The sequence below is a fragment of the Thalassophryne amazonica genome, chromosome 5 (genome assembly GCF_902500255.1).
Source record: "Thalassophryne amazonica chromosome 5, fThaAma1.1, whole genome shotgun sequence".
NCBI lineage: Eukaryota > Metazoa > Chordata > Actinopteri > Batrachoidiformes > Batrachoididae > Thalassophryne > Thalassophryne amazonica.
This window is the reverse complement of record NC_047107.1, coordinates 62,594,395-62,618,660: the sequence shown is the minus strand read 5'-3', so window position 1 is coordinate 62,618,660 and position 24,266 is coordinate 62,594,395. Positions and strand designations below refer to the sequence as shown.

General features: G+C 43.1%; 1 protein-coding gene across 1 annotated transcript in view; it reads left to right on the top strand.

Annotated features, from left to right (window-relative positions):
• Window positions 1-24,266, top strand: part of bmpr1ba (bone morphogenetic protein receptor, type IBa) — a 123,880-nt gene that overhangs the window by 54,450 nt on the left and 45,164 nt on the right. Inside the window, exon 3 of the mRNA XM_034170418.1 lies at window positions 22,727-22,889. Within this exon, the coding sequence (XP_034026309.1) occupies window positions 22,727-22,889 (163 nt within the window). The remainder of the gene's footprint in view (window positions 1-22,726; window positions 22,890-24,266) is intronic.

Below are 24,266 nucleotides of genomic sequence, written 5' to 3'. Positions count from 1 at the left end.
TATTCCCTCTATTTATCATCTCTTTTTTTTTTTTTGGAATCACAGTTTGAACGACAGGGCAAAGCTGGTGGAAAAGGAACTTTTAGCTCTTAGGGATTTGTGGACCCATGCTTCTTGTTGATACTGCACCCTCTGTCTCACTATCAAGAGATTTGAAAGCTCACAGTCATGTATGAAAATAGTTTAAGGGCTTCAAACACTTTGGGCCCTGTCCACCGTCACATTGTAAAATACAGTGTAAGCCACGGTGCTGTGTGGGAAAAGGCAGGGTTAAGTATCCACATTACTAAGGGGCGTGTTGTGAGCATCCATAAATTCTCCAGGTTGCCATGCTGCTCTGGAACAGTTGCTTGAAATAAATAAATCTAATGTCATTATTTTTATTAAGGTTTTGTGTGTACAGATTAGAGACAGCTACAAAAGTGTGTTCATATTCTTAGTTGAGCTGAATTTTTCAAAACTGTAAATTTTTGACTGATTGCTTCATGTGCCCCAAAACAAAGTTTGGTTATTCATTCATTAATGTGTTATAGAGGAGTAATATATAATGTGTGACTGTTCCATGCAGTTTCAGTCACTGCAGGGCATCACATTTTTCACTGTAAAGGTTTTGTTTTTGTGGTATTGCCCTTCTTTGGAAGTATGTTTTCATCCTTTGAATTCCATTGAATGTAACGTCTGCTTGGAGATAAGATTTGAAAATATGCAGGGTCAGTGTGTTCCTGCCTTCCTAAATAGAGGAATATTTGACCTTGATCACTCTTCCTCCCCAACACAGATGAGACATCTATTCATCACTATGGGAGCAATGATTGTATGTCAGTTGTCAAAATTATTTCTGGTCAAAAGAAGCAGAAGGAAAAAAGAAGAAGAAATACTTATGATAATGTGCTATGACACTGACTTATTTTTCATGCATGGATTAGCTGGTAAACAGTATTTTGTTCTTTTGTCATTTTATTTCTTTCTGCATGGCTACTGGTTTCATCTCTGTGTGTCCCATACTTTGTCTTACATGCACAGTAACAAGAGCGCTCTGAGAGCACAATATCCCCTGCTGGCAAATGCTGGTTTGTTACAAGTTCTTGGTACATTCTGATAACATTTAAAGGTATGTCAGATTTCAGAATGCAGACACCAACTCATGAAACCATCAGTGTCTACACTGAACAAAAGTGAAACAGTGCACTTCATTCAAAGTACTTATTTACATTGGTCTAATGGAAAATTGTGGTTTCCAGTTTAAATCTGCTGGAATCACTTTACAAAATCATAAATATACATTGTGAGAAACTAAAAAAAATTGCTGTAACAAATTACATCAATTTTTTTAAGTTGATCCAAAGTAGCATTTTTTTCAGTGTAGATTTGTTAATCCATGGCCATAATGCTGGTAAAATGGGACAAACTTGAACAATATGATAATATGGGTATTACCAACCTATAATAAGGACTTGTACTAAGTTTCATGAAATTCCTACCAAAAATGTGATAGGAGTTGATTTCAGAATGCAGGCACCCACTCAAACTGACAGTCTAGATTTGTTAATCAAGGGCCACAACTCTGGCAAAATGGACCCAACTCGAACTATATGATAATATGTGTGTTGCCAACCTGTATCAAGGACTTATACCAAGTGTCACAAAATTCGGCCTAAAAATGTGAGAGGAGCTAATTTCAGAATGCTTATACCCTTTTTGGGACGGACCGACAGAGAGACAGACGGAAATCGACATTTTCCCCCTTTGGGCCCTCAGCCAGTGGAGGATAAAAACTCATAGCAGCAGCCAGGGCTCTCAGGTGCAGGATGAATGCAAGAACTATTGGGTTTTATCAAGAGCACTTTGCACGGTTACAGCCAAGTACATAAGCAGACAGAGTGCTGGGCCAATAAGGAGGCTTGTGACAGCTTTGCACAGTGCAGCTTTTGACTGTTGCACTACCAGGCACAGCTTCATGGTGGACTGGAAACTGTAGCTGAAACTCTATGTCCTTTTTCAGAAAATGCTTTTCTGTGCCTCTTCACCATGAGGCTGTATAACCGGTGATGCAACAGACAAAAGACACACATTGCACAGTTTCTCCAGTCGCAGCTACAACATCCTGTAATTCCTTCAGAGTTGTCTTGTACGGCATAATGGCTTCCCTCACTAGTCTCCTTCTCGCATGGTCATTTAGTTTTAGAGAACTGTCTACCCCTGATCAATGTACTACACAGCTCCACAATGTTTGCATTTCACAGTGATTGATGTAAGTGAAGTCCAAGAGTTGGAAATGTTCATGTATCAAACAGGACTACCTGTAAAACTGATGATTTGTATTAACAATAATACTTATGCATGGCCAATTGCTTATGGCTTCTGAAAAATCAGTATAAAAATGGCCATAATTCCTAAATGGTGAATGCAGTATTTTTTTAACCATTGAATGAAAGGTGAAAGTCTACACAACAAGCACATCATTGTTTCATTTGAGGTAAAATGAAGAAAAAAAAAGGTGACTGTCCAAATAGTTATGGCCCCGACTGTGCTGGAATAACACAGGAAGAAGAGAATAAGCAGAAAAGAGAACCAGCTGTGAAGAAGATAATATTATTCAGTTACTGTTGGGAAAGTGTAGTGACACGGACCCACAACAGGGGGCGTAAATGAACGGACAATGGATAAGCCAAAAATAACAATTTAATGTTGTGAAGTGCACAACGGAATACAGTACAGTCAATCGTACAAAAGGTGACGTGTGGGCAGGCTCGAGGATAGAAGACGTCTGTCCAGAGAAGAGCCGGATCCCACACGGCTTCCACCGCCAACGGATCTGAAGAACACCGGAGCCGCCAAGTCCTGGGACCCCAGGTGGCCACCGTCTCCAGCTGTCAGACCTGGTACTGCTGGCAGAAACAGAAACAGTTAATGGTGGGTGTGTGAATACACACCCAGTAATCTCTCAGTACTCAGTTCCTCCAGGAGGGAGAACCTCCACCTCCAAAATAGGAACACCCGTGCAGCTCCTGTCAGTCGCTTCTCTGGATGGAGTGAGAGGCGAAGACGTCGCAAACCCACACTATGCGCCAATCCAGCAGAAGACTGTATCCACAGAAACAAACAGCTGCACACAGAACAATATTTAGTCACGGTTCAGACACAGCAGAGAATATTACCTGAGTGGTAGCTGATTTCTCGGCGGGGAGGTGGAGTTGCAGTCCGGCTTTTATGGTGATGTGGATGATGATAGTAGAATGAGTGACAGCTGGTGCTGTTGATGAGTGACAGCTGTCAGTCTCTGTTGCTCCGACGCCCTCTCATGCTTGAAGCCCGCACTTCAAGCAGGGCGCCCTCTGGTGGTGGTAGGCCAGCAGTACCTCCTCTTCAGCGGCCTACACAACAGTTACGTCAGAGGAATATTTAACTTTGCGGATAGTTGTCATATAAGAAAGAAAATATGGGGTAAAAACAGTGTGAGGATGTAGAGGTGAGAAAGACTGGCAGTTACAAAAGCACGAAGTGTTTGTAGTGAATGAAAGGAGTGTACAAGAGAATGGGTGGAAAAGGCCTGTGGCCTCTGCTCTGTCTCCTCTGTGTGCTGCTAAACTGCCCACCACTTCCCCGCAGCTCTGTCACGTCTCATTTGTTAATCCCTCTTTCTTCTCATAGCTATTCGTCGCTCCCTTTCTCTCATAGTGGTCGATTGTTAATGTGACCCCTTTAAAGCCCTCTGTCCCACTCCTATCAGTGTGTTCAAGAGAGGTGTTTTGAAAGGGAAGGGTTTGATGACAGCTAGCAGTGCCATCTGATCATTCTCATAAAACCTCAGATTTTTAATATGTGTTAAATAAGTGTTCATTATTTTAATGTGAAAGAAATTAAATAAGATCTGTTCTTAATAACTAAAGAAATACGGTGCATCCAAAAAGTATGCACAGCGCCTCACTTCCACATTTTGTTATGTTACAGCCTTATTCCAAAACGGATGAAATTCTTTTTCCTCAAAATACTATACACAATACCCCATAATGACAATGTGAAAAAAGTGTTTATGAGATTTTTGACATTTTTTTAGAGAAAAAAAACAAACAAACTAAGAAATCCCATGTACCTAGATAAGTATTCACAGCCTTTGCTATGAAGCTTAAAACTGAGCTCAGGTGTATCCTGTTTCCACCAATCATATATCAGTTCATTGGACATGATTTGGAAAGGCAGACACCTGTCTACATATAATGTTTCACAGTTGACAGTGCATGTCACAGTACAAACCAAGCATGAAGTCAAAGGAATTGTATGTAGACCTTGGAGACAGGATTGTCTTAAGGTACACGTCTGGGGAAGGCTACAGAAACATTTGTGCTGTTTTGAAGGTCTCAATGAACACAATGGCCTCCATCAACCATCTCTGCAATGATCCACCAATCAGGCCTGTGTTGTTGAGCAGTGGTTTTCAACCTGTGAGGCTGTTTAAATCAAATGCCACCTCTTTCCAAACTTTGTAACACAGACAACAGACTAAAATGTTTTTTCTTTCCTACAAAAATGAGACACCCTGTGCTCTTTATGAATTACATTGATGTTGACTTGCAGCGCAGCTTGCTGCAAGAGCTCATCTCAGAGGTATGGCGTGACATTCATGCCATCAGTGTCTGAAAGGAAATGCCTGTGAGAAAGTCTACAGATTTTGTTTATTTTTATTTATGTCCAGAGATCAAGGATCCAGTGACCAATTTCATATTTATGTACTTTAAGACTCAATAAAATGTTACTGACATAGAAAACCTGTAAAGCCTGCTTTTAGTACACAGAAAATTCACAGGAGGAATCGATAAGATAAGCGGAATCGATAATGGCATAGATAGACAAAATCTTCTCAATGCCCATCCCATATTATATATATGTTAAAATGTGTTAGTTATGTCAAAGACATTTAAAAACACACACGGATGTTTAAATGTTAAAAAAAATGATGTTTTAAATATGACAAAAGATTAAAAATAAAAGAATAGAAAGTTCTTTAAAACACATTTAAAATGTTTGAAAACGGTGTAAAATATGTAAATGCATAGACAGTTCCTTAAAAACACACAAATACTTTTAAAATGTGTTTAAGTTCTGTACAAGAATAAAAAGAAACACACAAAGACATTGAAATTGTGTGTATGTGTGTTTGTGGGGGAAGGGGAGCGCAGCTATTCATTTGTTCTCTGAAGGGGAGCTCACTCTCCCACACTTTGAAAACCCCTGTTGTAGAGTGAACAGATGGAAGCCACTCCTTGGTAAAAAGGCACATGGCAGCCCACCTGAAGGTCTCTCACACTATGAGAAACTAAATTTTCTGGTCTGACGAGACAGAGATTGAACCCCTTGGCATGAATTGGAGAAAACCAGGCACCATCCCTACATTGAAGCATGGTGGTGGCAGCATCATGCTGTGGGAGTGTGTTTCAGCAGCAGGAACTGGGAGACTAGTCAGGATTGAGGGAAAGATGAATGCAGCAATGTACAGAGATATCCTGTATGAAAACCTGCAAAGAGCACTCTTGACCTCGGACTGGGGCTACACTTCATCTTTCAGCAGGACAATGACCCTAAATACACAGCAAAGATATCAAAGGAGTGGCTTCAGAACAACTCTGTGAATGTCCTTGAGTGACCCAGCCAGAGCCCACACCTGAATCCGATTGAACATCTCTGGAGAGATCTGAAAATGGCTGTTCACCGACGCTCCCCATTCAACCTGATGGAGCTTGAGAGGTGCTGCAAAGAGGAATGGGCAAAACTGCCCAAAGATAGGTGCACCAAGCCTATGGCATTATATTCAAGACTTGAGGCTGTAATTGCTGCCAAAGGTGCATCAACAAAGTATTGAGCAAAGGGTGTGAATGCTTATGTGCATTATTTTTTAATAAATTTGAAAAAAAAAATTCAAAAAACCTTTTTTATTATGTCATTATGGGGTGTTGTGTGTAGAATTTTGAGGGAAAGAATTAATTTAATCAATTTTGGAATAAGGCATAACAAAATATGGAAACAGTCAAGCACTGTGAATACTTTCTGGATGCACTGTGTACCATGGGACAGCCAAAAAACCTAACCCATGCTACAATCCCAATTCCAGTGAAGTTGGGACATTGTGTAAAATGTAAATAAAACAGAATACAATGATTTGCAAATTGTCTTCAACCTATATTCAATTGAATACACCACAAAGACAAGATATTTAATGTTCAAACTGATAAACTTTATTGTTTTTGCATAAATATTTTCTTATTTTGAAATGGATGCCTGCAACACGTTTCAAAAAAGCTGGGACAGTGGTATGTTTACCACTGTGTTACATCACCTTTCCTTCTAACAACACTCAGTAAGCATTTGGGAACTGAAGACACTAATTGTTGAAGCTTTGTAGGTGGAATTTTTTTCCATTCTTGCTTGATGTACGACTTCAGTTGTTCAACAGTCCAGGGTCTCTGTTGTTGTATTTTGCGCTTCATAATGTGCCACACATTTTCAATGGGTGACAGTTCTGTGTAAGCAAGGTTTATGTATTACTGTAAGTTTTGAATAATAAGTTAAAGCACAAAATGTCCAATTTACTGGTTATTGTCAAATAGAGCTGGAGTGACCAAACAAGGCAAACCTTATATTAATAATTTATTACCAATTTTACAACGTAAAAAAAGAGAAATCTTAAAATACAATTCTTAAAAGAGAAAAAAATATTAAAAAACAACTTCCAGCAGAGCCAACCAATCCGGACCCAACCAAACATCCACCAATCCGCGGACGTTTTCCCACTGTCAGCTTAGTGGCGTGTCCTTCTCTCCTCCGACGTGGCACGACGCACTCTCTCAGCTGAGGGAAGGCTCCTTGTAACGCCCCTCGTCGCTCGTCTCTCCTCCTGGCGTCTCTCTCCGTCACCTCGCCTTCCGTGCACCTACACACACACACACCCAGGCCAGCGAGCACACAACTCCGTCCCCGCAGGAAACTCCAACTTTCTGCTTAAAAAGCACCACCTCACAAACACATGAGAGCGTACTCACTCACAGACACGGCAGGGTTCTCCCCTGCCGCTGCGGATAATCCATGTGTATGGCGTTTCTCCGGCGCGAGCGTTCAGCTGGAACCAGTAACATCAACGTCAACACGACTCCCGTTATCCAGTCGCTCTCCTCACCAGCTGCTCTTCATGCCTTCCGCCACCAAATCCTTTCCTCTCCGTGAAGTGAAGTGGAATGAAGTGAAGTCCTCCCCTCACACTACAAAACCCCTTTTTGTATCCACCACTTCACACTCCAGGTGAGCTGATTGCAAAGATCCAAAAGAAATCAGGTGCGCCCACAGTTACCATAGCAACCATCAAGGAGCGGCACTCCAAAATCCAACCAGCAAATAAACTTCCCCAAAGGCTGGATTACATCTGGACTGCAGGCAGGCCAGTCTAGTACCTGCACTCTTTTACTACGCAGCCACACTGTTGTAACACGTGCAGAATGTGGCTTGGCACTGTCTTGCTGAAATAAGCTGGGGTGTCCCTGAAAAAGATGTTGCTTGGATGGCAGCATGTGTTGCTCCAAAACCTGGATGTACCTTTCAGTATTGATAGTGCAATCACAGATGTGTAAGTTGCCCATGCTATGGGCACTAACACACCCCCATACCATCACAGATGCTGGCTTTTCAACTTTGCGCTGGTAACAATCTGGATGGTCGTTTTCCACATTTGTCCGCAGGACACGACGTCCATGATTTACCAAAAAATTGCTACCAAAAAGGCGGTAGCATTTCTGGATGTTGTTGATTATGGCTTTCATTTTGTATGCTCAAGTTTTAACTTGCACTTGTAGATGTAGCGACGAACTGTGTTAACTGACAATGGTTTTCTGAAGTGTTCCTGAGCCTCCCTAAATTCCTTGCAATTGAACGTTGAGAAACATTGTTTTTAAACTGTTTGACTTTTTTTTTCATGCAGTTTTTCACAAAGTGGTGATCCTCATACCATCTTTGCTTGTGAATGGCTGAGCCTTTTGGGGATGCTCCTTTTATACCCAATCATGACACTCATCTGTTTCCAATTTGGTGTTCTTTGCGCATTCATCAACTTTCCCAGTCTTTTGTTGCCCCATCCCAACTTTTGTGAAATGTGTTGCATGCATCCATTTCAAAATGAGCAAATATTTGCACAAAAACAAAAAGTCTATCAGTTTGAACATTAAATATCTTGTCTTCGTGGTGTATTCAATTTAATATGGATTGAAGAGGATTTGCAAATCATTGTGTTCTGTTTTTATTTACATTTTACACAACGTCCCACCTTCATTGGAATTGGGGTTGTAAGAAATCTTGAACTTTTATGACTTTTTTGGGGTGGGGAGGTGATTGATTACACATCACATTCATCATAAATGAATTGAAATGGAATAGTGTGCTCTTTTAATTGATTATTGTCATTAAAATGAGGTGGACACTCACATTGTGTCTTGCAGTGTTAAACAAAGTGAAAAAAACAGAAATCTGGGACCCATTTCTAACATTTTTGCTCAGATGGCAATAAATCCAAGAAAAAATGTACCACTCACTTTGGAGCTCTCCTGTTAACGCATAAATGTAATTACACAGAACATGAAAATACTCAATGACTCAAAAAGACAAGCTGCTAATTAAAGTTAGAGAAATGTTAACATACAGGAAATGCTGGTGCACAGGACAGGAGGGTACAGAAACAGAAAACAGACACCACACCCATCTCTGGATGGAGCAGCAAATACTGTATAATTTGTCAGCATTAAGCAACAAGAAAAACAAAGGAAATACAAAGGTGACCGCCAGCCACTCACTCGCCCTAAGCTTCACTAAAAGACCCAGAATTTAGATAAAGTTGAGGCCGTGGCACATTCCATTTCATAATAAAATGAATTTAAAAGAGCAAAAGGCATAGTAACATACTATGCAACTATGCTTGCCATACGCAATGGAAAATAAGTGCATCTTAAGTCTGGACTTGAAAGTCTCCACAGAATCTGACTGTTTTATTGACGCAGAGAGATCAAGGCCCTTTTCCCCCAATTTATGCCAGGTGTGTTGTTTAGTGCCTTGTATGGTAGCACCTTGAAATCAGTGTGTGTGTGTGTGTGTGTGTGTGTGTATAAGGCATCAATATATAGCACTTTTGAGCATCTGAATCATCATCATAAATAATCTATATTACTGCCTACTCCATCCATTACTGTTGTTTGTATTTGTTGACTGATATAATAATTTCCTAGACAATATTCAGTGACTGTAAGTGTTCATATACCCATTGCCTGATTTGTCTAAAGAAAAGCTGTTTTCAAAGTGAGGATTTAGTTCTGTTATGCTGAATGGTGCACGCATTCACACATATCATTATCTTGTCTTTTCTATTTTTATTAAATACATGTCATGTTATAGAAATTTTTCACCAGGAATTTAAATATTGAAATTTTAATATGAGGTATTCAGTTGTTTTTTCTTTTTTCTTTTTTTTTTTTACATTAGAAAAAACATTTAAATATGCCCAAAGTTTGCCAAAGATTTGCATGCCAGAGTGAAACAAAGTTAGCAAGACAGAAGGAGCAATGTGCCAGCATGGGTGTTAATGTATGTGTCAGTCTGCTGGAAAGATAGTTCCCTTAACCCTAGAGGAAGTGCTTTGATGTTTTGTGAAAGAAAGCTGAGCTCAGATGAAAGAGAAGATACCATCCACTATCTGACACACTGACGTTTGAGTGACAGCGCACAACCACCCTGAAATTATGCTGCACTTTTTTTTTTTTTTTTTTTACTGCTTCCATCCAGTCTGAATTAGTTTTCAGTGGTGGGCTTCTTAGTGACTGCATTTAAATAAATACTTAAAATTATCCCATTCGTTTTAATTATTTATCATATTAAAAGAAAACTGAGTCATTCCGTCTTGATTAGGCACCGTCACGACTCTCACGTAAAGTTTGGTTTTGTTGTGTGGACAGGTCAGCAGGATGCTCCAACGTGACATCCATTATGTGATGTTGACGTTACTCGTGCACAGGAGAACTGGTCATACACATGGCTAAACCTGAACAGATGTCATTTCATTTTGCTTCAAATTTCAGTTTTAAACTTAACACAGCATCTGTTTATGTATATTTTTTGCAAGACCAGGAGACCGCTGTTCTTTCAGTGTTTATTATGACCTGAAGGGAGAAAGGGTGATGTTTGCATTATGCTTACATTTCATTTAGGAAAGGTGTCTCAGCCACTTCTGCTTTAATTTGCTTTCTTTTGAAGCATAGTGAGTACTCAGAGGGAAACGAAAGTGCAAAACTGGTTCATAAATACTGCGTATCTGTGCACGTTCATCAATAGGCATCTTTGCCTGCTCTCATTACATACAATCAGTGTTGTATAGTAATGAAGTAAAAATACTTCACTACTGTACTTACAGTAGTGTTCAGAATAATAGTAGTGCTATGTGACTAAAAAGATTAATGTTGTGAAAGTGTAGTGACACGGACCCACAACAGGGGGCGCAAATGAACGGTCAATAGATGAGCCAAAAAGTAACAATTTAATGTTGTGAAGGTGCACAACGAATACACAGACAATCTCAGAATATGATAACAGTCAATCCACAAAGGTGACGTGTGGGCAGGCTCGAGGATAGAAGACGTCTGTCCTGAGAAGAGCCGGAACCACACGATTTCCGCCGCCACCGAACCTGGTGAATACTGGAGCCACCAAGTCCCGAATTCCCAGGTGATCACCGTCCCCGACTGTCGGATCTGGTACTGCCGGCGAAGAACAAAGACAGTCAAGTGTGGGTGTGTGTACACCCCGTAACAACAACGGTGGGAATGCCACCTCCACCTCTCACTCAATATTCTGATGAGTATGCAGTGATCCCTCAGAGGAAAAGAGTGCCGTCCTGCACTCACTCAGCTTCCACAAAACAAGGGACCGGTACTCCTGCAAACACTCACAATATACAGATTATAAGGTAAACACAAATGGCTGAGGATATTACCTCCATAGAAGTACGATATCTCGGCGATGAGGTGGAGATGATGTCTGGGTTTTATGGAGTGAGATGATGAAGAATGAGTGACAGCTGTCAGGAAATAATGAGTGACAGCTGTCACTCCCGGCTGTGTCCGTGGCGGCAGCGCCCTCTTGTGCCTGAAGCCCGCACTTCAGGCAGGGCGCCCTCTGGTGGTGGGCCAGCAGTACCTCCTCTTCTGGCGGCCCACACAACAGGACCCCCCCCTCAACGGGCACCTCCTGGCGCCCGACCAGGCTTATCGGGGTGTCGACGGTAGAAATCGGCCAGGAGGGCCGGATCCAGGATGAAGCTCCTCTTCACCCAAGAGCGTTCTTCGGGTCCATACCCCTCCCAGTCCACCAGATATTGGAACCCCCGGCCCATTCGACGGACGTCCAGGAGCCGGCGCACTGTCCAAGCCGGCTCCCCGTCAATGATCCGGGCAGGAGGCGGCGCCGGACCGGGAGCACAGAGGGGTGAGGTGTGGTACGGTTTGAGTTTGGAGATGTGGAACACCGGGTGGATCCGCAGTGAAGCTGGCAGCTGGAGCTTCACTGCGGCAGGGCTAAGGACCTTGAGGATGCGAAATGGGCCGATGAACCTGTCCATCAGTTTTGGTGACTGTACTTGAAGAGGGATGTCCTTCGTCGACAACCACACCTCCTGCCCGGGCTGGTATGCAGGGGCCAGGGACCGCCGGCGGTCTGCATGGGTCTTGGCCCTCGTCCGGGCCTTCCACAAGACAGAACGGGCGGTGCGCCACACCCGACGGCACCTCCGAAGGTGGGCCCGGACCGAGGGCACACCGACCTCTCCCTCCACCATGGGAAATAATGGGGGCTGGTACCCCAAACACACCTCAAATGGGGAGAGGCCGGTGGCAGAAGACACCTGGCTGTTATGCACATACTCGATCCAGGCCAGATGGTTACTCCAGGCCGTCGGGTGCGCGGATGTTACACAGCGGAGGGTCTGTTCCAGCTCCTGGTTGGCCCGCTCTGCCTGTCCGTTCGTCTGTGGATGGTACCCGGACGAGAGGCTCACGGTGGCCCCCAGTTCCCTGCAGAAACTCCTCCAGACGTGAGAGGAAAACTGGGGACCACGATCCGAGACTACGTCAGTGGGAATCCCATGCAGACGGACGACGTGGTGGACCAGGAGGTCCGCTGTCTCCTGGGCCGTAGGGAGCTTCGGGAGGGCCACCAAGTGGGTCGCCTTGGAGAATCGGTCCACTATCGTGAGGATGGTGGTGTTGCCCTGGGACGGTGGGAGACCCGTGACAAAATCCAGGCCGATGTGGGACCAGGGGCGATGAGGCACAGGAAGCGGTTGGAGCAGACCTTGGGACTTCCTGTGGTCAGCCTTGCCCCTGGCACAGGTGGTACAGGCCTGGATGTACTCCCGGACATCGGCCTCCATAGACGCCCACCAGAAGCGCTGCCGGACAACTGCCACGGTCCTTCGCACCCCTGGATGACAGGAGAGCTTGGAACCGTGACAGAAGTCAAGGACCGCAGCCCTGGCCTCTGGTGGGACGTATAGTTTGTTTCTTGGTCCAGTTCCCGGGTCCGGTCTTCGTGCCAGGGCCTCCCGGACAATCTTCTCCACGTCCCAGGTGAGGGTGGCCAAGATAGTGGACTCAGGCAAGATGGGCTCCGGTGGATCCGACAGTACAGTTTTGACCTCCTCTTCGTGTACCTGGGACAAGGCATCCGACCTCTGGTTCTTGGTCCCGGGGCGATAGGTGATCCGGAAGTCAAAACGCCCGAAGAACAGTGACCAGCGGGCTTGCCTGGGGTTCAGCCGCTTGGCGGTCCTGATATACTCCAGGTTCCGATGGTCAGTGAAAACCGTGAATGGCACAGACGCTCCCTCCAACAGGTGTCTCCACTCCTCAAGAGCCTCTTTCACCGCAAGGAGTTCTCGATTGCCGACGTCGTAGTTCCGTTCAGTCGGGGTCATCCTGCGTGAAAAGTAGGCACACGGGTGAAGAACCTTATCAGTCTCTCCGCTCTGGGATAGCACGGCTCCTATCCCTGAGTCAGAGGCGTCCACTTCAACCACGAACTGGCGGCTAGGGTCAGGCTGCACCAAAACTGGCGCAGTAGAGAACCGTTGTTTCAACTCCTTGAACGCGGCTTTGCACCGATCCGACGAGGTGAAGGGGACTTTTGGAGAGGTCAGGGCTGTCAGGGGGCTAACTACCTGACTGTAGCCCTTAATGAACCTCCTATAGAAATTAGCGAAGCCGAGGAACTGTTGCAGCTTCCTATGGCTTGTTGGTTGGGGCCAATCTCTCACCGCCGCAACCTTGGCCGGATCAGGGGCGACAGCGTTAGAGGAGATGATAAACCCCAGGAAGCACAAAGACGTGCGGTGAAACTCGCACTTCTCGCCCTTCACAAACAGTCGGTTCTCTAACAACCGCTGCAGGACCTGACGTACATGCTGGACATGGGTCTCAGGATCCGGAGAAAAGATGAGAATATCGTCCAGATATATGAAGACGAATCGGTGCAGGAAGTCCCGCAAGACGTCGTTAACCAAGGCTTGGAACGTCGCGGGGGCGTTGGTGAGGCCGAACGGCATGACCAGGTACTCAAAGTGACCTAACGGGGTGTTAAATGCCGTCTTCCATTCGTCTCCCTTCCGGATCCGAACCAGGTGATACGCATTTCTAAGATCCAGCTTAGTAAAGATTTTGGCTCCATGCAGGGGGCTGAACACGGAATCCAACAATGGCAACGGGTATCGGTTGCGAACCGTAATCTCATTCAGCCCCCTGTAATCAATGCATGGACGGAGTCCGCCATCTTTCTTGCCTACAAAAAAGAAACCTGCCCCCATCGGGGAGGTGGAGTTCCGGATCAGCCCGGCAGCTAATGAGTCCCGGATGTAGGTCTCCATTGATTCGCGCTCAGGTCATGAGAGGTTGTACAGCCTGCTGGACGGGAACTCAGCGCCTGGAACCAAATCAATGGCACAATCGTACGGACGGTGCGGGGGAAGGGTGAGTGCCAGATCCTTGCTGAAGACGTCAGCAAGATCGTGGTACTCAACCGGCACTGCCGTCAGATTGGGAGGGACTTTGACCTCCTCCTTAGCCTGTAAACCGGGAGGAACCAAGGATCCTAAACACACCCGATGGCAGGTTTCGCTCCACTGAACCACCACCCCAGACGGCCAATCAATCCGGGGATTGTGCTTCAACATCCATGGGAAGCCCAAAATCACGCGGGAGGTAGAAGGAGTTACAAAAAACTCAATCTCCTCCCGATGGTTTCCAGACACCACCAGAGTTACTGGTTGTGTCTTGTGTGTGATTAAAGGGAGGAGGGTGCCATCTAGTGCCTGCACCTGCAATGGAGAAGGAAGCGCCACTAGAGGGAGCCCTACCTCCCTTGCCCATCTGCTGTCTAGCAAATTCCCTTCTGACCCCGTGTCCACCAGTGCTGGGGCTTGAAGGGTTAAATCCCCGCTCAGGATTGTAACTGGGAGTCGTGTGGCAATCTGTGTGTCCCACGTGAATGTTTTGACCCCCCCTTAGCCCAGTCTCTGAGGGCAGTTGTTGTTGTGGCCGTTTGGGGCAGTTTTTCTGTATGTGCTCCTTTGAGCTGCAGAGAAAACACTCCCCGCGGACCAGCCTCCTCATTTGCCTTACCCCGAAGCAAAGTAATAACATAAGCCACCTTACTGGCGTCAGACGCGTACATCACGGGTCGTTGTGCAAAGACGAGCGAACACTGCATCAGAAAGTCCACGCACGTCTCCACACAACCCCCGTACGGCTCAGGGGGACTTATGTATGCTTCAGGGGATGGTGGGGGGGTTTGTTGAATGACCAGTGGAATGTTAATACCCGGCACCGGGTCAGCAGGAGGAGGAGCCGCAGCAGTGCTCTGATCGCGCGCTTCCACCTGTGTGGTGAGAGCCTCCATCCTGCGATTAAGGATGATGTTTTGCTCGGACATCAAATCCAGCCGAGCGGTAAAGGCAGTGAGGATTTGCTGCAACTCACCGAGCACGCCTCCTGCAGACGCCTGTGCACCCTGCTCTTCCATTGGCTGTCCAACAGACGCCCCTCGGGATCCATGACGCTGGCCGAGATATCCTGTTGTGAAAGTGTAGTTACATGGACCCACAACAGGGGGCGCAAATGAACGGTCAATAGATGAGCCAAAAAGTAAGAATTTAATGTTGTGAAGGTGCACAACGAATACACAGACAATCTCAGAATATGATAACAGTCAATCCACAAAGGTGACGTGTGGTCAGGCTCGAGGATAGAAGACGTCTGTCCTGAGAAGAGCCGGAACCACACAATTTCTGCCGCCACCGAACCTGGTGAATACTGGAGCCGCCAAGTCCCGAATTCCCAGGTGATCACCGTCCCCGACTGTCGGATCTGGTACTGCCGGCGAAGAACAAAGACAGTCAAGTGTGGGTGTGTGTACACCCCGTAACAACAACGGTGGGAATGCCACCTCCACCTCTCACTCAATATTCTGATGAGTATGCAGTGATCCATCAGAGGAAAAGAGTGCCGTCCTGCACTCACTCAGCTTCCACAAAACAAGGGACCGGTACACCTGCAAACACTCACAATATACAGATTATAAGGTAAACACAAATGGCTGAGGATATTACCTCCATAGAAGTACGATATCTCGGCGATGAGGTGGAGATGACGTCTGGGTTTTATGGAGTGAGATGATGAAGAATGAGTGACAGCTGTCAGGAAATAATGAGTGACAGCTGTCACTCCCGGCTGTGTCCGTGGCGGCAGCGCCCTCTCGTGCCTGAAGCCCGCACTTCAGGCAGGGCGCCCTCTGGTGGTGGGCCAGCAGTACCTCCTCTTCTGGCGGCCCACACAACAATTAATCCAGGTTTTCAGTATATTTCTTATTGTTATATGGGAAACAAGGTACCAGTAGATTCAGTAGATTCTCAAAAATCCAACAAGACCAAGCATTCATGATATGCACTAAGGCTATGAAATTGGGCTATTAGTAAAAAAAAAAGTAGAAAAGGGGGTGTTCACAATAATAGTAGTGTGGCATTCAGTCAGTGAGTTTGTCAGTTTTGTGGAACAAACAGGTGTTAATCAGATGTCCCCTATTTAAGGATGAAGTCAGCACCTGTTGAACATGCTTTTCTCTTTGAAAGCCTGAGGAAAAAGGGACGTTCAAGACATTGTTCAGAAGAACAGCGTAGTTTGATTAAAAAGTTGATTGGAGAGGGGAAAGTTAAATGCAGGTGCAAAAAATTTTAGGCTGTTCATCTACAGTGATCTCCAATGCTTTAAAATGGTCAACAAAAAAAAAAACAGACGCATGGAAGAAAACAGAAAACAACCATCAAAATGGATAGAAGAATAACCAGAATGACAAAGGCTCACCCATTGATCAGCTCCAGGATGATCAAAGACAGTCTGGAGTTACCTGTAAGTGCTGTGACAGTTAGAAGACGCCTGTGTGAAGCTAATTTATTTGCAAGAATCCCCCGCAAAGTCCCTCTGTTAAATAAAAGACGTGCAGAAGAGGTTACAATTTGCCAAAGAACACATCAACTGGCCTAAAGAGAAATGGAGGAATATTTTGTGGACTGATGAGAGTAAAATTGTTCTTTTTGGGTCCAAGGGCCGCAGACAGTTTGTGAGATGACCCCCAAACTCTGAATTCAAGCCACAGTTCACAGTGAAGACAGTGAAGCATGGTGGTGCAAGCATCATGATATGGGCATGTTTCTCCTACTATGGTGTTGGGCCTATATATCACATACCAGGTATCATGGATCAGTTTGGATATGTCAGAATACTTGAAGAGGTCATGTTGCCTTATGCTGAAGAGGTTATGCCCTTGAAATGGGTGTTTCAACAAGACAATGACTCCAAGCACACGAGTAACCGAGCAAAATCTTGGTTCCAAACCAACAACATTAATGCCTCGCAGATGTGAAGAAATCATGAAAAACTGTGGTTATACAACTAAATCCTAGTTTAGTGATTCACAGGATTGCTAAAAAAGCAGTTTGAACATAATAGTTTTCAGTTTGTAGCGTCAACAGCAGCAGCGTCAACATGCTACTATTATTGTGAACACCCCCTTTTCTACTTTTTTTACTAATAGCCAAATTTCATAGCCTTAAAGTAGACCTGCATTGAAATAAATGCAGTCAGATCTTTGGACCAAAAAATGACTTATATTTACACATAAGATCCTTCTGAATGTAGTAAAGTAAATCTGCAAGCCCAGATCTGTCATTCAACGGAGAAATTCATTTGAAAATGACAAATTTACAGCTAACATTTAGCCCCCAGCAAATTGTCCTTCTCATCATGGACGCTGCCGAGACGTCAGGGACAAGACCCTCTCCCAGCATGCATTGCGCGCGCCAACTGTAATTTGTGGATTTACGTCAGTTTGCATCTGCACCTTTTTCTTGTCTTATACGGAAGGATCTACTTTTTAAAAGATCATATTGTCTTGCGGTACACTTGGTGAGTACACATTTCTTTTATTTGTGCTTGAAAATTATTTTTGTGGACTTTTTCATACACCCGTTTGATTGAGTGGTGTCGCATTGAAAATCTACTGTCTTTTGCCTCCGGTGTTACTGTCGCAGGCTACGGAGGTGAGACCCGCAAAGAATTCATGTCATTAAAAATATATAAACCTCTCTCAGCGGCCACTGAGCTCTGCGGCTCCGATTACCGAGACGTGCGGCGCTGTGGATTTTGCAGCAAGAAGTCTGTCCTTGCGAGCAACAGGTGTCACCGCGCGCACTGCATTAAAACGGCGAGCGTAGTCTCTGGACTTGTGCCAAGTTGGCTGCAACTCCATTCAGTAGACAGAGAGGTGGTGCTGGCTGCACAGCAGACACGGGGGTGTGAGTGCCACGGCGGCATTTAATGAGCGCATGCACTTGGTAAGCGTATTGGGGGCAGTGAGAGCGAGGCGTTGGGGAATAATGTCGCCCACTGTCGATGCCGCCACTGATCTGATCCCCGGATCTGAGCAAGCAGAGCTGTATCTCACATTCATTGCAGCTTACTTTTGGATGTTGAAACCAGGATGTGTATAACAGTAACATTACTAAGAGATAAAATCAATTTCAATGCGGGATCGGACTGAAGGCAGGAACGCGTCGTCTTGTCACCGACGTCATGGAAATGATCCAGATGTACAAACTGTTTTCACAGAGGGCTAAATGTTAGCTGCAAATTTGTCATTTTTAAATGAATATTTCTCTGCTGAATTTCAAATTTGGGCTTACAGATTTACTTTACTGCATTCACAAGGGTCTTATAAATACATATCAGCTATTTCTTTTCTGAAATCTGACCACATTTATTTCAATGCAGGTCTCCTTTAAGAGTGTGCATATCATGAATGCTTGGTCTTATTGGATTTGTGAGAATCTACTGAATCTACTTGTACCTTGTTTCCCACGTAACAATAAGAAATATATACTCAAAACCTGGATTAATCTTTTTAGTCACATAGCACTACTATTATTCTGAACACTACTGTAAGTACGTTTTGGGAGACTTTGTACTTTACTTGAGTTTTTTAATTCAGCTTACTTTCACTACATTTCCGACCTTAATTGCATACTTCTACTCCGATAAATTTTCTATGCGCTATGCCGTTACTTGTTACAAAAAAAAAAACACACACACGAAAAAAGTCGTGTTTTCACCCATAGACACCACTGATTACTAGTGAGTGCAACGAAGTCAGGCCAATTTGTCATGAGGCATGTCCGGTAGGCTTTTTTGCAGTTGCGCACTTGGGGGGTGTTTGTCAGGAAAATGATCATTTCTCTACATTAATTACAGACCTGCAGCGGGTCTGTAATCAACTTTTCTGCAGCGCGGCTTTGCTTTGAACCTTGAACCAATCAAAGCAGTGATTCGCAGGTCGAAGCAGTGCTTCGAGCTACGATTCATGGATTGATTGCTATATTTCACTTTATCCTAATTTTTCCCCACTAAAACCCTGAAGAGCATATGTCTGTGAGTAATATTTAATATTTTTATGTTAAACCGACCTGTTATGGTCTTCTGAAACAGTTGATAGATGTATTTTATAGCTTAAAAACGGGGCCGATGTTAACGCATTAGCATGTCTATGGCGTTTTCAGTGTTAAAGTTAGCATTAAGATGTTCGCATCAGCACGTTTGTGTTGATTTGTTTTCTGTATAATTAATGGCTCAGCATTCATTGTCGTAAAATAGTCAAATTGTAACTTTTTAAATTTCTTTTTATTCATATATTATAGCAACAACAATAATAGTCTACATAATAGACAATAATAGTCAATAATAATACATTAATAATGTTACAATACAATTTTAGAGAAAGAGACAAAAAGAACCTAATGAAACAGAACACAACAGAAAAGATGAAACCATGTAACAATGAAAATAAATAAATACATATAGAAATAAATAACTGTTTCCTGTGAACACCTAGTGAGTAGCCTACTCTCGTTTCGGTTTTGAAACCTTGTTTCTGAAGTGTTTTTGTGTGATGTGCGCAATTTCAGTATTTTGACTAATACTACCAGTCATTTACAAGCCAAGATAAACTTTATATAAAGAAAAATCAGTCCGTTTTTGATTATTAACATTTACTTGTACTTTTACTTTCAATACTTGAGTACATTTAGTTGTACATTACTTGTCATACTTAAGTACAATAAATACTAGATACTTTAAGAATTTTACTTGAGTAGCATTTCAATCAGTGACTTGAACTTCTACCAAAGTCATTTTTTTAATGGGTATCTGTACTTTTACTTAAGTGTGATTTTCCGGTACTTTATACAACACTGCATACGAGATGCATCTTCTGCAAAGGAAAACTGAAGTTGAGAAAGCACAGATATGGGGTGAGAGGTTGAAAAAGGAGTGATCTGCTCGTAGGCTAGGTTTCAGAGAGGAAGGATTTGTTCTTATTTTAGACCATCTCCACTTGCAGCTGTTCAGCATCTGGTCTCAGTGAACGGGCAAGAACAAATGAAAAGCTTAAAAGCCGTGAAAGACAGATGCTTCCGCAATGCTTTTTCCCCCTCAAGTGACAAACAGGTGCCTTTTTGATATCAGATAGGCACAGTATCAGTTGTAAGGGTAAAAACATCTGCACCGTGGACAAAGCACATTTCACAGTGCCACCAGGTGTTCAAGAGCAGCCTTTTCTCTGTCTTTTATATTTTACACAGTTGTTAAGAATTAGTTTTGAATGACTGTACAATTTGATTCAACATTTCCTTCAGCTTCAGTTAGTGGTTGTCTTTGTTGTTACCACTTGTTGGTGTGAGGTTAAATAAAATAAGTTCTGTTTACCTCCAGCAATGAAGTTGGACAAGGTTCTGTTTTCGCCCGTTTATTTGTTTGTCTGTTGGTGAACAGCCTGTAGCCCACAATTTTTCATATAATTTTATGACAGTTTTACTGAAGGTTCATATCCTTATAAGCAAGAACTGATTCAGTTTTTAAGGTCAAAGGTCAAAGTCAGGGAAAATCTTGGAAAATTGGAAAAAATCCTGATCATTAACATTGGATGAATTTTCAAAAACTCATAACTCTGTCAAAACAGATCAAATTTATTTCATATTTAAAGACCCGGTCCTACTGGTGTTTAGGAAGACTTTATGGTTTGCACACAAAATTGGCTCATATTTGCTAAACATCCGCAGTATCCGTGAAACATGCCTGTATGAGTCGGCCGACATCCGCACATGTCCGCAATCATCTGCAGAGGCACGTTTTTCCATTGCCAGGATTTTTGAGCTGCATAAAATTTTGGTTGCGGATGACATAATGAAGCTATGTGCTGTATATCCGCCATCATCCGCTGATATCTGCAACTGAGGGGATTTGCGGCTTGGCAGCGGACTGGGACAGTGTGTAAAACGGATATATTGCGTGCCTATCATACCCACATCATGGATTAAAATAAGTTGTAGCAAATGTAGACAGACTGGCCGTGGATAAAGCATTTGTATTACATCTGCTTTGCATCTGATTTGTGGATAATCTGTGAATGCATAACAAACACGTCACGTAAACCCAAAGTACTATATGTGGCAGAAATCAACATACCTGCCAGTCAGTGCCAGTCCAGCTGTGGAGACGTACAGATGTAGTTATGGATCCCCAAAGATGTAATAGCTGCTGCATCCAACAACATACTGTACATCCCCAGCTGCAGAGAAGTCAGCCGTGGATCTCGGTTCTCTTTCAGGACTTGTATTTAACACCAACAATAGTAAGAGTTGCTGTTACCGCTTCAACTCACGGTGAACTCTCTCTTTTCATGACATTCTCAAAAAAAAACACCGTCTCACAACCCCGAGCGGCTTCCCCCCTCCCACTCCCCAAACTCATGAACAGTTAACCCTTGCATGACAAATGAACATCAACTCTATGATCATTACAACACCAATCAACTTGTCCGAGTCCAGCAATTGCTCCAGAGGCTGTATTGTTGGTGTGAATAGTGATGCTGAAAGGCCCGAGTGCGCTTCTTTTATGATGGCAATGCAGATGCCGCGCACGCGCAACACGTGCGCGATGCATTCACAATACACCCGTAATACTGCCGTGATGCTCACAATGTGCCCAATGCGTTTCCTCAATACATGCGTTATACATCCGTGATTGTTTGTCATATATTCGCTATACATTATTAATATATCCGTAATTCATACTAGGACATTTGTCATTTTTGGCCAATTTTGTTGTGGACGACAACTAACGCCCGTAATTTGTGTACTCAATTCATGTGCAATTAATCCTCTCCCCAGTGGGACCAGGCCTTAAGAGCATTTGGTAGGATGGTATCCTTTATAGACTGCCTAAGTTTCATCAGGATCTGATCCAGATTACAGATTTTGTGGGCATTTAAATTTAACAATGAAAACCCTGTTTAATGAATAATTTACATGATATGGCAATCAAACATGCCCCAGTCACTCTCATATTTGAAAGTGAGGTGCAGACTGGCACTCACTATCGCCTGACAAAGATCTGAGCTAGATTGTGGATTTTGTGGACTTTTGAATTTAATATTGAAAAGTCCATTTGGTGTACATTTTGCATTATAACTCAATTAACTCAAGTGCCTCAATCACTCTCATTTTTCTGTTATGGATTTACCTACACCACCAAAATTGGATGGAGGTTCCCATTTTATGCCTGTTTGTATATCTTACAGTTATCTGTCTGAAACCAAGTGCCAAGCTTATGAAAAGCCACTACTAACAGGACTTTGACCTTGAAAATGTTTCCAAGGTAAAAATTTGTGGAATTGGAGGGTTGCGTTCTATGAGCCTGGTGCTCTAGTTTGTGAATGTTTTCTTTGCTAGTGAGGTTTTCTGACTCAGACACTTGAAAAACTACACAAGACTTGTGTAGCTGACTAATGATGTTGTCAGTCAGCTGGGACCTTCTTCTTTGATGCACTTTGGTTCGACTGTTTCTTCTTTGGAAGCACACGAAATAACAATGCAAAACAACAAAAGATAGTGGACTGTGAAAAATAATACACCCACGAATTCAATCTGATGTGAAGTTCATACTGTATATTTTTTTTATCAGTGACCCTGGCTGTATTCAGTGTTGGCACTGTGCACTTTTGGCGGTCTAACGTGTGCTTTGTTTTGTTTTGTTTCTTCCTGTGTTTAATGCAGGCAACATATTGGACACTATGCTGCTAAGAACATCCAGCAAGGAGACAGTAGAGAGCGGGAAGGAGAGCAGCAGCAGTGTCGCTCCAGCTTTATTCTCCCAGAGACTACTGTGGTGTCACTGTTATCATCACTGCCCTGAAGATTCAATCAACAATACATGCAGGCAAGGAGGACAAAATCTCCAACCTACAAAATAACCACATGTACAAACAATCTGTCCAAAACCACACATGTCCTGTGTTCTGCTTCTTAAGGGGTCTGTCTTACTGGGCTGCAGCTATTGGACAGCAGTTAGAGATATGATTTAGCGAATTCCACTCTAAAAATTCTCTTATCTGCTGCTCTCTATATGTGAGATGTAAGATGTTGCTCCTCCGTGTTTCTCAGTTGCCCTCAAAAGTATTGGAACACTCGATATTTCACCAATTTTAATTTGTTTATTCCATTTCAAATACATTTTTTTTTCTAAAATTATCTTCCTTAATTCAAACTGAAAGCAAATCTTTACAACTTGATGTAAATTAATTAAAAATATAAAATTCAGCTTCCTGTTGAAGTGGTGTAGAGGAGGATTTTCTTAAAAAGAAGTCTTGAAAGTTCAGCTACAATTTGACAGAAAGCACATTTGAGATGAAAGGCTTGATTTGATGTTTTGGTGAAACAAACTTTTGTATTTCTTCATAACTGATGTAAATAAAGTCCAAGACATATTCAGTGACTTGGAAATGTTCATGTTTCCATCCCCTGACTTGTCTAAAGAAAACTGACAATAAATCTGATTATTATTTACAGGTTTTATCAAGTTTTAGAGATTTGCAGTCAGTTTGAGTTTGAGGAAGATCATTTTAGAAATTTTAATTTTTTATTTTTTTTGTATTTCTTGTATTTAAAATAGCATAAACAAATTAAAATGTGTGAAATTCCAAGTGTTCCAATACTTTTGGAGGGCACAGTATCCTAACCTTATGATGAGTGCAAAATGAGTGTGGTATTATTACTGTTTTGTTTAAGAATGTTTAATTTTCACTGTTGTTGCACTTTGTGTCAAATCATATGTATATATATGATATATATCCATATGGGGGCCTACAAGCTGAAAGATTTTAGTCATGCTCATGCTCCCAAGAACCATGTTATTGAAAAAAGGCTGAAGGACAATTCAATTTCAATTTAATCAGCTTATAAGGTGCCAAATCACAACCAAAGCTTTCTCTTTGGTTGTTTAAAAACAGAAGTAAAAGAATAAAACAGCTAAAAAAAAATAAAAACTATTCATAAGAAAGGGAATAAAAAAAGATTTTAAGCCTTGACTTAAAAATGTCCACGGACTCCGACTACCTCACGGTCGCAGGAAGACCGTTCCACAGAGCAGGTGCACGATAAGAAAAAGCTGTTTGACCCGCTGACATAGAAAATCTGTAAAGCCTACTTTTAGTACACAAAAAATTCACAAGTGGTATCGATAAGGGAATTGATAAGGAATCGGATCGATAAGCGGAATTGATAATGGTATTGATATTGATAAAATCTTATCGATACC